This window comes from Mobula hypostoma, chromosome 19, assembly GCF_963921235.1.
Source record: "Mobula hypostoma chromosome 19, sMobHyp1.1, whole genome shotgun sequence".
NCBI classification, from domain to species: Eukaryota; Metazoa; Chordata; class Chondrichthyes; order Myliobatiformes; family Myliobatidae; genus Mobula; species Mobula hypostoma.
The window spans coordinates 7463380-7478583 of record NC_086115.1 but is presented as its reverse complement, the minus strand read 5'-3'; the positions used below and the strand labels follow the sequence as shown (position 1 = coordinate 7478583).

Here is a 15204-nt window from a genome sequence, read left to right as displayed (position 1 = left end):
AGTGTTGGGTTTACAGAAGATGTTGGTTGACCCTTTGTCTCCAAAGATGAAGACAGAATCTAGAAAGGGGAGGGAGGTGACAGAAAAGGACCAAGTGAGCTTAAAGGGCAGGGTGGAAGCTGGAGGCAAAGCTGATGAAATTGACAAGCTCAGCATGGGTGCATGAAGCAGCACCAAAGCAGATGTCAGAGTACTGGAGGAAGAGTTTGAGAGCATTGCCAGGAAGCTTGGAACGTGGACTGTTCTGCGTAGCCTACAGAGCCATATCATCATCAGTAACTTTTAAAAGGGAGGGTGATACACTCTTGAAAGGAGAGTAAATCTGGAAGTGTGGACAATGTGCATGTGGATGAAGTAATTAATTGGATAATGATTTCAAAGATAAACGATAGAGGAAATGATGGATTCAACACTGTTTGGTTAAACTAAACCCATGAAATGAAAATATGCTGTAGTGGAAAATTGGTATAATTTTATGTAATTATATTTGAGTTTAAATATCTGATGAGATTGGATTATCTGTGTAATTAAGGGTAGTTTCAGTAATGCTCTTCTCTGGGGAAGCTGTGTTCAAAGGGAGATAGTACTACAGTGTAATCCCTTTCCTCTGACTCTCTCTGAGCATGTAAGATCAGAACATTTGCCCTTGTGAATATCTGTTTAATGTTTCCTTTGTGATTTAGCCAATCACATAATTAGTCTTAGTGGGCATCTCTGTGCTCGGCAGAGACAATCCTGAACCCGGAGCTAAGTGTGAGGCTTCCAAAGCCAAACCTATCAGACGTTAGTTTGAAATGCACCCCTCACCAGACCCCTTCCACGTCATGTTTGAGCTGAGGCCCAGCCTTATCCAGCAGGCTCTAGGCTGGCTGTCGATATGAGTTCCCAACCAGAATGCAGATTATTTGTAGAGCACAGAGAGCAGTGGGTACCTGGTGGGTGATGGTAGCAGACAGAACAGAGGAGTTTAAAAGGCTGTTAGATGGGCAAATCGTTATCGTGCAGGAACTGGAAGGGTGTGAGAAGGGACTGGTTTATCTGTGCATTTAATTAGTTCAGCACAACATTGTGGGCTGAATGGCCTGTCGCTGTGCTGTACTCTTCAATGTTCAATGTTCTGACTCTCCACCTCTCCCAATCCCCTTACTATCTACAAATACTAGGGGTAATTTCCAATGGCCATTTGACCTCTTTGGGATATAGGAGCAAACTAGAGCACCTCTGGAGGAGACTCGCATGGTCATTGGGAGAGCTGACAAACTTCACACAGACAGCATTAGACGTCAGAATCCACCCTGGGTCGCTGCAGCTGTGCTGCACCAGTATTGATGGTGATCATGAAGCCGTGGGGCTTTTACCTGGGGAAACCCACGCCGTTAAGGGGAGAATGTACAACAGACAGCAGTGCGAATCGAACACTGATCTTACATCTGGCATAGTGTAAAATCCGTATAGACAGCGGTGGGAATCGAACACTGATCTTACATCTGGCATACTGTAAAATCCGTACAGACAGCAGTGGGAATCGAACCCCAGCCTTACATCTGGCATACGGTAAGGTGTTGAGCTAACTGCTATGCCACCGTATCGCCCTGTGTAGATTAACTACTTTTGTAGTTTCTCTCTCGCACCATAAATCATACCGTGTCATAAGCTGCTCTTATCAAAGAAATTTCCCTCTCTGTGTACTTTGAGCTTTTCAGTTTAAGACTGACAGCTTCTTTGTTCTTTGTCTTTATTCATCTTGTCTTTGTTGTCTTTCTCTGGTCCTCACTTAAAGTGAATTCATTACTGTTATTATGCATCATTCTTGACTTCTGCAGAGCCTCCTGGGCAATCTGGAATCATCTTCAGATTCAACAATCCTAGTGAGCAGCAAAACCCTGCCACAAATCTGAAACCCCGTTTTGGAAGTGCAGATGATGTAAGCTGTCCTAAACACTACATCTGATGCTAAGGACTCAGGATGAACTGTTAGGGAGCAAATCATTGTGTTAATGGACATCCTTAATATCTCTCTGAAACGGTCCACTGTCCCTGCAGCTTCAAGGCAGGCACCATCATTCCAGTGGCCAAGAGAACGATGGTAACTGGCCAGAATGATTACTGCCCACTGGCACTCGCTTTAACAATCATGAAATGCTTTGAGAAGCTGATACTGAATCTTACAAAATCTCAGCTTCCAGCTACATAGGACCCTTTCCAGTTCGCCTGCCACTCAACCCAGTCCACTGAGTTGGTCCTCCTTTCCATCCTGTCCCACCTAGAAAACGATGCCTTACAGACTGGGATGTTCATCGACTTCAGCTCGGTATTTGATACAATCATACCACAGAGGCTGGTGGATAAACTGTCCTTGCTGGGATTCAATACTCCTCTCTGTAACTTCTTGACAGAAAGATCCCGGTCAGTCTGAGTTGACAGCAACTTCTCAAGCTCCATCATGCTGAGCATTGGTGCCCCCAGGGTGGTGTGCTCAGTCCACTGCTGACTCTCAACTGCGCTGGCGGATTCAGCTCAAACCACATCCTCACGTTCAGTGATGATACAACAGTGGCTGGCCTCATCAGCAACAACGATGAGTCTCATACAGAGAGGAGGTAGAGAGGCTTGTCAAATGGTGGAAGAACAACAACCTCAGTCTCAACGTGGACAAGACTAAAGAGATGATTGTAGACATGAGCAAAATGCAGGTCGACCACTCTCCAGTACACCTGAATGGCTCTGCCGTGGAGAGAGTGAAGAGCACAAAGTTCCTTGGTGTGCAAATAGCGGATGATCTAACCTGGACCCACAACACTTTCTCACTAGTCAAGAAGTCACAGCAGCGAAAAACACTTTGAGGCGTGAAGGCTCCCTGTCCCCGTAACAACTTTCTACAGAAGCCCCAGTGAGAGTGTTCTGTCTGGCTGCATCATCGTGTGGTGCAGAAGCTGCAAGGCATCGGACTGCAAGACCCTACAGAGGACAGTAACAACTGCCGAGAGGATCACCGGGCTCTCCCTCCTCCCTGTTTCCCCTTTTACTGGGAGCGTTGCAGACGAAGGGCCTGAAGGGTTGCTGAGGATCCCTGCATCCATCCCACAATCTCCTTGACACCTACGGCAGGAAGCAGGTACAGGAGCATCAGGACTCGGACTGCCAGACTGGGTACCAACCTCTCTGAGCTCTTCTGGCAGTTTGTTTGTTGCAGAGTACAGTATCTCCACTTTCTTATGTCTCCAATTCACTGTTCTGGTTCAGAGTCCCAAGTTTAAAATCAAAGGCAAAGTCAAGTTTATTGCTATATACACAAATACAGGTGCAATAAAAAACAGCAATGTCACAGGTACTTATCGGCATTTACAGGAAAAACATAAATTTATATTGATCACAATTTTTACAAGAGGAACACTATTATAACAAAAAAGACAAGGTCCATTTTAGTGCAGGTGATGAAAGTGCTGTACTCTGCTGATTAGGGTTGATCCGCTTGGCTCAAGAATCAAATAGTTGAAGGGAAGCAGCTGTTCCTGAATCTATGGGGTGGAATTTCAGGCCTCTGTACCTCCTGCCCAGAGGTAGCTGTAAGAAGATGGAATGGGCTGGCTGGTGGGGATTGGTGATGATAACGTTGCCATCTTGAGGAGCACCTCCTGTAGGTACCATCTGGAATGGCTTGGATGGTGGGGATTGTTGATGATGGATGTAACTCTCTCGAGGCAGCACCTCCTGATGGTGGGGAGGGATAGCCACTGAATCCACCTCCGTGAAATGGAAACAGAATGTTGGATATGGGATGAGACTGGCTCTTGAATGAGTAAAGAGGAGTCTGTGCTGCTCCACACCCCCTGCCTGTACCACTTACAACCCCCGTTGATGTGTCCTGTGCATTTGTCTCAGTCACCGACTCTTACACGTACCCACTGCTCTCTCTTCATTTCAGAGCCGAACTTCATCGACTCCGTGTTACTGAGGGAGAGTGACAACAGCTCTGTGGGCGACGATGACAAGATTTACATCTTCTTCACGGAGAAGCTGGGGGAAGAGAATGCATTTAATGGAAAGCCGCTGGTGACCAGGGTGGCCCGGATTTGCAAGGTAAGAGGATGCCTGTGGTGATGGAGCACAGCGTAACAGGTTATGAAAAGCATGGATCTATACACAGGTGCAAAGTTGTGTCAACCTGCGTTGCCAGTTTCCACTCCAGAGACATGAGGACAAAACCTAGGTAGATTCAGGGACAACTGAACCACAGAATCAGTTGACTTGGAAGGCAGCACATGAAGTTGCTTTCAGTATTGTCTCATCAAGGAAACACAAGTATCTCGCTGGTCTTGAAGCAGCACTAAGTGTTGAAGTTTATTGTCCTTCTGTTGCATTACTTTGAGTGGTACTTTAAAGCAAATATTGAACAGATCAATTTTTGATTGATGGAATGTAGAACAGTATGCAGAGTGTGGACTCACAATGTGTTCACCTTTTAACCTACTCCAAGATCAATTGAATGCTTCATTATGCTGCACGTAATCCTCCATTTTCCTTTCATCCATGTGCCTTTCTGAGATTCTCTTACATGTCCCTAATGTATCTGCAGCATCCCTGCACTGCCCACTCTAAGTAACAAAAAAAAAACTGCCTCTGATATCCCCCCTTACTTTCCTCCAATCACCTTAAAATTATGCCGCCTTGTATTCGCCATTCCCAACCAGGGCAAAAAGGCATCGGCTGTCCACCCTAACAATACCTTTTACCTTATTCACCTCAATCAAGTCGTCTCTCATCCTTCTTTAGTCTAAAGAGAAAAGCCCAATTTTCTCAACCTTTCCTCATAAAATATTCTGTCTAATTCAGGCAGCATCTTGGTAAATCTCCTCTGCACCCTCTCTATACCTTCCACGTTCTTCCTATAATGAGGTGACCAGAAATGAACACCAAGTGTGGTCTAACCAGAGTTTTATAGAGCTGCAACAATACCTCACTGTTCTTGAGCTCAGTCTCCGAACTAATGAAGGCCAGCACACCTTCTTAACCATCTGTCAAATTGTGTGGCAACTTTGAGTGGCTTATGAATGTGAACCCCAGGGTCCCTCGGTTCCTCTGCACTGCTAAGAATCCTGCCATTAACCCTGTACTCTGCCTTCAAATTTGTTCTTTCTTCTCATTTTTCAAGATTGAACTCCATTAATTCAATATTTCCTTGAACTAGCAACGGACTGTCCATTTCCCTGCATATGCATAGATGCTGCCTGAACTGCTCCACATTTCCATCATCAGTAGCCAATTTTGCCCCATTGCTTAAGTTACAAATGACCATATAAAAGGTCAGTGACCTTAAAAGTTATTTCACCTCTGTGGATGCTGCCTTACCTTATGAATATTTTCAGCTCTTTATGGCTTTATTGCAGATTTTCCAGCAACTGTAGCATTCTGCAGTCAGTAAACTGATTTTTCAGTTGTGTTACAGCCAGTAATTCATGGTTTTGTATCCACAAGTGTGACAGAGTTTTAAAAGATTAACAGTAGTAGTGTGATTGCTGGAGATGACTATGATGTTCCCCTAAAGGGTTGCATTCCCTGAATGGGGAACGCCTGTGCGTGACTTTGTTTAGGACGGGGAGGCTGATGCAGGGGCAGCCACCACACTGTCCCTGACAGATCGGGGTTGGGGTCCAGTGACATGGAGTGCAGGAAGACTGGGGTCCACTCACTGATGCAGCCTTCCTCCACCTTCTCTACCATCGTGATGTGTCAGCATCTTCTGCCAGCTCCACCGCTTTGGTCTTGGTTGGATTGCCCTTTGACCTTACCGCCATGGGTGACCCTAGCAGGAGCTAAGCTCCAGACAGCATCGTGCTCAGGATCTCACAAGCCTGTCCACCACGACTAGGCGACGATCCTTGAAGAAGCTCTAACTGGTTACCTTTATATCTCACATGCTCGTCGAAACATGCAGTGAAATGTTTCATCTTCCGTCAAATCAAATCAGTGAGGTTTCTGCGGGGCCGCCCACAAGTGTCACTATGCTGCTGGCACCAACATATCCACGCCCACTCCGTTTGGCTTTGAGTTTCTCTTCATGACCTTTTTGGTTAAGATAATTCATGATAACATTTAACACATTGCTGAGGAATTCATAACTTTCTGCTTTGTGTTTTGATGGATGATTTACCGTGGTTTTCTCTAAACCATAACTGAGTCATGAAAAGTAGATCTGGTATCAGTGTGCTCAAATTGAGAAGCAGCAGCTATGAACTCATGAACAAAGTATTTACGAAGGACATATCCTGAGTACAAGGATTCTGAGCTTGTACCACAAGGAAAGAGTGACTTTACAAATATAGTGTACTTATACTTTATACTTTATACAGACTATAATCAGCAAGGATGAGTTCTGCACTCGGGAAGATCCGGAGGGCTTGCATTTAAAGTGAGGGGGGAAAGTTCGAAGGAAATGTGTGGGGCAAAGTTTTTTGTTACACGGGGTGGTGGGTGCTGTCATGCTTTGTAACTCCAGAAACTAATCGAAAGGAAAACACAGGAGCCCAGATACTTGACTACTTAGATTTTGTTTTAGTGAGGCGTTCCCCTTCCCATGTGACATAGTGGTGTAATTACGTATGCCATTTGAGTACTTTTACATATAACCCATAATGAACTATGTAAGCAAACAAGGAATGCTTGAACAAACAGTATGTTTACACTATTACTCCAATATTACTGAAATATTAGATACACTTCAGGTATCAGTGGTGGAGGGAATTTCACAGCTAATGACAGGGTTCATAACAGCGGTGATGTATAGAGGGACAGAGTCATAGAGACATAGAATACTACAGCCCAGAAACAGGCCCTTTGGCCCATCGAGTCCATACCAAACTGTCCTTCTGCCTGATCCGATTGACCTGCTCCCACCCCATAGCCCTTTATACTCCTCACATCCATGTACCCATCCAAATTTCTCTTAAATGTTAAAATTAAACCTATATCCACTACTTCCTCAGGCAGCTTATTCCACACTCACCGCGCTCTGAGTGAAGAATTTCCCCTTCCTGCTCCCCTTAAACTTTTCACCTCTCACCCTTCACCTATGCCCTCTGATTCTAGTCTCATCCAACCAGAGGGGATGAAGGCTGCCTGCATTTACCCTGTCTGTACACCTCTGTCAAATCTTCTGTGCTGTAGGGAATAACCTTCCCCGGTAACTCAGATCCTACAGTTCTAGGAACATCCTTGTCAATTTTCTCTGCACTCTTTCATGCTTATTAATTTTAGGTCTAGGTGGGAGCTTCCTGAGAAAGCAGCTGCACAAGTCGATGGGGTCGAGAAGATGTCACGTCGCACACTCGCCCTTGTTAGTCAAGGCACTGAGTTCAGGATTGGAGAAGTTACGTTGCAGTTTTATAAAACTGGAGATTGTATTCGCTTCTGGTTGCCCCGCTACAGGAAGGATGCTGAGGCTAGGGAGAGGGCACAGAACAGGTTTACCAGGGCACAGAGGGCGTGTGATATAATGAGACGTTTTCCTGACTTGGGTTGTTTTCTCTGGAGTGGCACAGGCTGAGGGAAGACCTAAGGTAAGTATATGTATAATTATCTGAGAGATAAATAAAATACTTAGCAGGGTTGAAAGGTTTAATATTAGAGGTAAAGTGCGAGGCGAGTGGGTGGTGGGAATGTGTTGCTGCGGGTGTTGGTGGAGGCAGAGACAATAGAAGGGTTTACGAGACTCTTACATAGGCAAACGTATTTACAAAGAATGGTGGGGTAGGGACCATGCACTGAGACAAGAGATTAGGAGATATAGCTTAGTTAGCTTGGCACAACACCGTGGGCTGGAGGGCCTGTTCCTTGTTGTGCTAAATATGTTCCAGATTTTCTTTTCAGTAAGGATTGGAATTTAAAACACAGGTATCAGTGACCGTGACATTTCTGGCTTATTCAAACTCCATGGAACTTGTACTCATATCTAATGGGGTGGCACCGTAGTGTAGCGGTTCACACCTCCAGCGTGGTTAATTCATGCAGATGCCGGTTGCTTTCTCCTTACCTCATGGTTAGGCACTGTCAAGTTCTGCCGCTGTCTGTAAGGAGTTTCTACTTTCTCTCCCCCGACCCCGTGGGCTTCCTCTTCTGGAGCTCCAGGTCCCTCCCAAAGATATATATGGTAGTCAGGGTTAGTGAGTTGTGGACTTGCCGTGTTGGTGTCAGGGCACTGCCCAGCACAGACCTCACTGATCTGATTTGGCACAAACGATGCATTTCACTCTACATTGCGATTTTCAGTTGGTCTGGCCTCTGTGTAGCAGTGCAGTTGATGTCTGTTTGTCTCTGATATTGTCTTGTAAGCAGGAAAGCACATTCAATGCTCTACCTAAAAAGCTGAGCTTGTCGAGGTTATCGATATGAGAGGTGGTGTGGGGTAATGTAATGGGTGGAAACGCACAGAAGTCACAAGCACCAACATTGAGTTGGGGTTCACTTTAAGAGGCGGGTCTGACGCGATGATGTAATTACGTAATGGACTTTTAGCGCACTTTGGAGTTCAATAAATGTGTTGTTAGTGTTTTCTTAAACTTAAGACGCCTCATGTCGTTTTATTTGCTAAAACCCACACTGGTGACCCTGATGCTCCAGGACGATTCCAGAGTTGATGAGCATGTTGGCCAACGCAGTCGCTAAGAAACTGCTGGAGTGTTGGGATCAAAATGCCATTGCTCGGTTTGTACAAGCCGAGGTCTGATTCGCGCTGTGAGAAACCACCACTGATGACACCAAGTTTTACTACTGGCAGTGTCACTCAGCAGTTCCACGGCTGTGAGAGTGGTGAGTCTGCTCAAACACCCATCTGAACATGATGAATACCGATTGTTGAAAACTCACCCTTTACAGATTTTTGGACTATCGGGGTCTGAGCGCACCAAACATTTGCTCTCCTTGCCTGGCCTTGGTGATGCTGAGCCATCAGAGCTAATGGACCATGTGCTGTCTCTCCTGGGAAATCACCATCCTTGTTTTATTTTTAAAGAGCTCTTCATGCAGCAAATGCCTGATCAAGTTTGCATAGCCCTCACTAAAGCACCCGTGAAGGACTGTAAGGAGTTTGCTAAAATGGCTGATAGTCTACACTCAGTTGGACAGCGGTGCATCATTCCTGCCCCTTCCCCTGCCTCAGTAAGCCCCTCAGCAAGGCCCCTGACACAAGGACACCAGCGGCTGTGAAACAGACAATGCTGGGCCTGTGTTTTCACCACGCTCGCTTTGGTACGGACACTAGAAAGTGCCGACTACTTTGCAGCTTTGACAGAGCCAGCACATCGGGACATCAGAGGTCTGTGAACACCGTGGGTTCCAGCTGCCCGGGTTGTCTCCTGTTCATTACGGACACCCTTTCAGAGCAGCACTTCCTGTGTGACACGGGTGCTGAAGTGAGTGTGCTGCCAGCATCGCCGATTGACGAGAAGAAGGCAAAGAGCAACGAAACCTCAATGAAGGCTACCAACAGCAGCAGGATTCAGAGTTAGGGGACACTGGGTGGCCCTCTGCTTCGGAGGGCAATGTTACACAAGGAACTTCATCCTGGCTAAAGTGGCTAGACATCTGCTTGGTGTGAGGTTTCCTGTGTCGATCTTACTATCGAAGACGGCCACAGACGTGGCTCGGGCGCCCATCACCACCTGGGCTGCTTGGTTTGGCACCCCATCTGATATTTCCTCTGACCGCGGTCACCGATTCACGTCAGACCTCTGGGCTGCGCTGGTAGGAACCGTGGTGTTAGGCTACATCACCCGCAGTCCAGTGGCGTATGCGAGCGGTCTCACTGCTCCCGAAAGGCAGCTCTGAGGGCTCCCTGCCAGATGAGTGTTGGGGATTGTTTCCCGTGGGTCCTGCTGGGGCTCAGAGCTGCTCCGAAAGAGGACCTGCAGTTGTCTGTGGCCGAGTTGGTACACGGGCAGCCGTTACAAATGCCTGGTGATTTTATTCCTGACGCCACAACCACCTGGTTGGTCTCTCAACACGTTCCACTCTCCTCAGTAAATTCAATCCCTTTTCACCTATTCCTACCTCCTATCATGGCGTACAGCACCCTTGGGTTCCTGTTGACCTACATTCCACCTTGTTCTTGTCCACCATGATGCACACCAACACCCCCTCAGGATCCCGTATGTTTTGGAATGGAGAGAAGGGATTTTTATCACAGGTAAGAGGGATAAACCCGAATGTGTTTTGGTCGGTCACCTTAAACCGCCCACCAAGTTTTGGAGGATTCTGCTGCCATGCCCCTGGTGTCACGAAATGCCCATGAACGTGCCAACACTCCTCTGGATGAGCCAGAGGCACCTGCTGTTCCTCCACCCATGTAACACAGGACCTGAACCGGGCAGCTGGTCCGAGCTCTGGACAGGTTCACAGTGCCAGGGGGCCTGTGTCGGGTGAATTCACAGCTACCAACATTGAGCTGGGTTCACTTTAGCAGCTGGTCTGACGTGATAAGGTAATTAAGTAAAAGATTTTAGCGTGCTTTGTCTTCAGGTTTTGGAATTCAATAAATGTGTTGTTACAGTTTTGTTAAACTTGGAAGGCCTCATGTGGTGTTATTTGTGAAAACCTACCGTAGTAGCATTGTGACTGCTGGAGTCGAGTGCTATGTTCTAAGGGGTTGTCTATACTGCTGGGTCCTCAGCTGGAGTAGAGGCTGGCCAGTGTAGTGTGAGTGGTGACTGTGACTAGTGGTTGGATTGTTCAAACAATATGAGTAGCTCTCGATTAAATACAGTGGCTCTGGGCGTGTGGGAGATTGTTAACTCAACACTGTCCATTGAAACCTCCAGGGTGAAGATGAGAATGACCTGTTCTGTGATTTGGAAACAGCGATTTCAACATGCCTGCAGGCACTTTGCTCTTTGTGCTGGTGACTGTGCCTATCCGTGAGATAAGTGAGCAACCAATACTCTGCCGGCATTTGGCAGGGTGGGTACATCCCGTCACATGGAGAGAATTCAAACGTCCTTGTCCTTGCCCCTGCATGGTTTAATATTGGACAATGTTGCTCAATGTGTCGTTGAGTTTGATATAGACATACTCTATCTTAAAGGTCTTTATTAGCCTCCTATCTAGCAGGACAAGGTGCAGCGCTGCCTTGAAATTCCTCTTTCTATTAGCACAGTTTCTCATGTACTTTCAGGGTCCCCGGGCAAATACATTGTACTCGGTAACTAAACCCTGTTGCTGCTGGGTTCTTAGTGACCGCAAGAAGCTGCAGAGAGCTGTAGACACAGGTCAGCACATCATGGGAACAAGTCTGCCCTCTATGGATTCTGTCTACACTTCTCTCTACCCCAGTTAAGCAGCCAGCCTAATCAAAGGCCCCACCCACCCCAGACAGTGTCTCTACTCCCCTGTCCTGTTGGGCAGAAGTTACAAAACTTTGAAATCACACACCAGGGTCAAGGACTGCTTTCAGAACCTTGAAATGATCTCATATGATAAGATGGATTCTTGGCCTCACAATCCACCTCATTTTGATCTTGCCCTTTAACATTTACCTGCACTACACTTTCTGGGTAGCGTTCACACTTTATTCTGCATTGTTATTGTTTGACATTATTGTACCTTGCTGCTCTGTGTAATGATTGGATCTGGATGAATGGTTCGCACGACAAGCTTTCCGCCGTTTCCTGGTACATGTTTTGAGGAACTTATCTAAGAAAGAATGTGTTGGCATTGAAGAGGGTCCAGGGAATGTTCATGAAAATAATCTCGGGAATGTAAGAGTTAATATATGACGAGTGTTTGATGGCTTTGGGTCTGCACTCATTGGCGTTTAGAAGAATGAGTGATTATTCTAGAGTGGATGCTGAGAGGATGTTTTGTATAGTGGGAAGTCTAGGACCAGAGGACAAAGCCTCAGAATAGAAGGATGTTCTTTTAGAACAGAGATGAGGGGGAATTTCTTTAGCCAGAGGATGGTGAATCTGTGAAATTCATTGCCTCAGACGGTTGTGGAGCCCAAGTCACTGGGTATATTTAAAGTGGAGTTTGATAGGTTCTTGATTAGTAAGAGTGTCAAAGGTTACGGGGAGAAGGCAGGAGAATGTGGTCGAGAGGGATAATAAATTAGCTATGATTAAATAGTGGAGAGCTTTGATGGACTGAATGGCCTAATTCTGCTCTTATGTCTTATGGCCTTATACATGTGACAATAATTAACCAATAGCAAGATAGTAATAGCACCATTGGTTCTTTCTGGATCTCATAGCCAGAGGGGGAGGGGTAGCGGGGGTAAGCTCCCACTACCTATTAAATGCTCCCAATGGCGTAGGTCTCAAATAGGCTCTGACAACTAAGTCCAGCTCCTGGCCTTCACACGTGACTTAGTTACTAAGCCTGGTGGAACCATTTCTACTGACGGAAGGGGCAACAGCGGATTGCTGACATCTTAAGACCACTTGCTTCGGATAGATGGGTTTTCGTCAGCTGTGGTCTGCAGCTCCTCTGGGAGAAGGAACACTCTGATGTCTAATTCTGCTGCCTTGCAGCTATCCCTACTCACAGGGAAGGCTTCAGGAGTAAATCCCGAGGGAAGAATCTGGAGCTGGAGTCCCTAAAGCAGCTCAACGCTGACTGGTAACTATATTGGTCTCCACTGTTCCTTTGGATTCAGCAGCTGTGTGGAGAGGGCCACAGCTTGCTCCCCATATCCTACCGCTCTGGCTTGCGGAGACAACTAGGACACAACACCCAACGTCAACTCTAGATCAACGGAGGGCCTGCTAATGGCAGCAATACGCTTCACCTCGTTCTGTTCAGAAAAGCAACAACACGCCTACTGAATCCTTGGCGGAGGTCAGCAACTCTCTCTTCAGCCAATCGCTGGCCTCGTCAGGGTGCCTGGCCTGTCATGTGACTGATGGCCCCTGATGGTTTGCATCGATATGATGGGATGAAGGGCCTCTGTTTCTTTGCTGTAGAACTTGACTGCCCCTTACCCACTCTGATGTTGCCCTGGTAAAGGGTCACCTCTCGGAAAACTTGTCTTCATCTGTAGACAGCTGATCCCCTACTGATGGGTTCCCAAGCTGGGGACCACGGACCCCTGGGTTAATGATAGAGGTCTGTGGTATAAAAATGGTTGGGAGCTCCTGCCCTACATGATTAAGCATGACAACAATATAGCATGCTAAAGCAAGAGAAGTTTATTATCGACTGTAATTGCTTAAAGCAAAACAAACTGAGTGGTAGATAGAAAATTAAATGCATCCAAAAAAAGTCCTACCCACGCACCTTCCCCCTTACCTGATCTTACTTATCCCCTACCAGTTTGTACTCATCCCCCTCCCACCTTCTTATTCTGACTTCTGTCTCCTTACTTTTCAGTCCCGATGAAGGGTCTCGGCCCGAAATGCCAACTGTTTATTCTTCTCCATAGATGTTGCCTGACCTGCTGAGTTCCTCCAGCATTTCATGTGTTGCTCAAGCATTAACTCCCTAGTTCAGTTGTCTTTGTCAATTTTTTTAAGCTGCATCAAACTATAATGTAATGATGTGGATTCCAGTTAATCGGGACACATCGGATCTGTACATTTTGGCCCAGTTAAGTTGCTGCTCCAATTAGCCGAAGTTTCATAGAAATAGTTAAATAGTATAAAAAAAAGACAAGCTACTTTTAACTGAGTAACAATTTGTATATTTAAATGAAATACATAACAAATTCAAACAGAACTAATACTTCTACAGTATTATAAAACCATGTTTTAGTTCCTAGTAGTTATCAGAGGAATTAATCTGTTATGTTTTTATGATTGACTGTAAATGAACAAAATTAGCACAGGAACCCAGTGTAGATAATTGACTGCCTTCATACCATGCTACCAATGATTGCATCCTCCAAATCTCCATTTTCATTATAATATTCAAGATATCTTCAAATTTTTCGCAATTCCTAACTTGTTGAGGTAGTGAAACCAATTCAGTTCCACTCCCAGCTGTTTCAGGCATCTCCGAGCCTGAATACTTGAAAATACAGCAAGCAAAACAGTTTTACAGGTTTCCCCCACCATCCAAAGGTAGAGCATTCCTATGAAATGGTTCGGAAGCCGGAATGTCGTAAAGCGAAGAAGCAATTACCATTTATTTAAATGGGAAAAATTTGTGAGCGTTCGCAGACCCAAAAATAACCTACCAAATCATGCTAAATAACACATAAAACCCAAAATAACAGTAACATATAGTAAAAGCAGGAATGATATGATAAATATACAGCCTATATAAGGTAGAAATACTTCTCTACAATCATTGCCTGCATTGTTCTCCATAGCAAAAATCTCACGCAAGCACTCTCGGCAAAAACACGGCGCAAGTGCTCTCCAGTAACCTTTAAGCTATGAAGCTGCCAAATCATACCAAATAACACGTAAAAATACACAACCTATATAAAGTAGAAATGATTTATGTACAGTGTAGTATCATTTACGGGAATCGGGAAGACATCCAGCACACTGATGATGGTGTGTAAAACGTAATCGGCAATCGCCTCTGACCTGGGCCGACATTTACATGCCGGGCGGCACCTAATTAATTAGCTTGTTTATTTTGGCTTTTTTCTTAAAGATGTGCTGGGTGCATCCTGGCTACTGCTGCATTCTCCGCGAATCCGTATCTGTCTGCGGTGCGGGGGTTGCGGTGTTATCTCATTGTCGATAAGGGCAGACAGGTCATCTTCTTCTGTGTCTGCCTGCCTCGATGTCGAAAGTCGAGGTTCGTTGTCTGCTGAAGGCTTGCTTGACTGCTTAGCCTCGCGCATTTTTAGATCATACAGTTCTTTGTAAGGACTCAAACCATCTTGCAAATATGCCCTAAACCGACATACCCTTTCAAAATTAAAGTCGTACTTTGTCACTGCAGCGAAAATCTCACGCAGTTGCAACAGTCTCCTGTCCCAGTTAAGTGGCATGGTGTCCCAAATAAACAAAGAGAATCCTGGTTGCTTCCTTGATTTAGTTTTTGTTCTTTAAGAATTGTTTCAAATAAAGTACTGCCCTGATTAACCGACGGCCCAATTAACCAGAATTCACGGTATATTCTTGTGGATTCTAGGAATTATGTCCGACTTCAATGTGTTAGTGTAGATATCTGGCACTTGCTGTATAAAACTAGGCAGGCAGTTCATTAGACTGAAATTCCTTTTGCAATAATGAGATAAAATGAACCATGGTAAGTTATCTG

General features: G+C 45.7%; 1 protein-coding gene across 3 annotated transcripts in view; it reads left to right on the top strand.

Moving 5' to 3' along the window:
* Positions 1-15204, top strand: part of sema4gb (sema domain, immunoglobulin domain (Ig), transmembrane domain (TM) and short cytoplasmic domain, (semaphorin) 4Gb) — a 199791-nt gene that overhangs the window by 124778 nt on the left and 59809 nt on the right. For all 3 annotated transcript variants that reach the window (XR_010020947.1, XM_063071269.1, XM_063071268.1), the window contains one exon: positions 3926-4080. Coding sequence is in view for 2 of the 3 variants with exons in the window: in XM_063071269.1 (XP_062927339.1) it covers positions 3926-4080 (155 nt within the window). In the remaining variant the exon portion in view is untranslated. The remainder of the gene's footprint in view (positions 1-3925; positions 4081-15204) is intronic.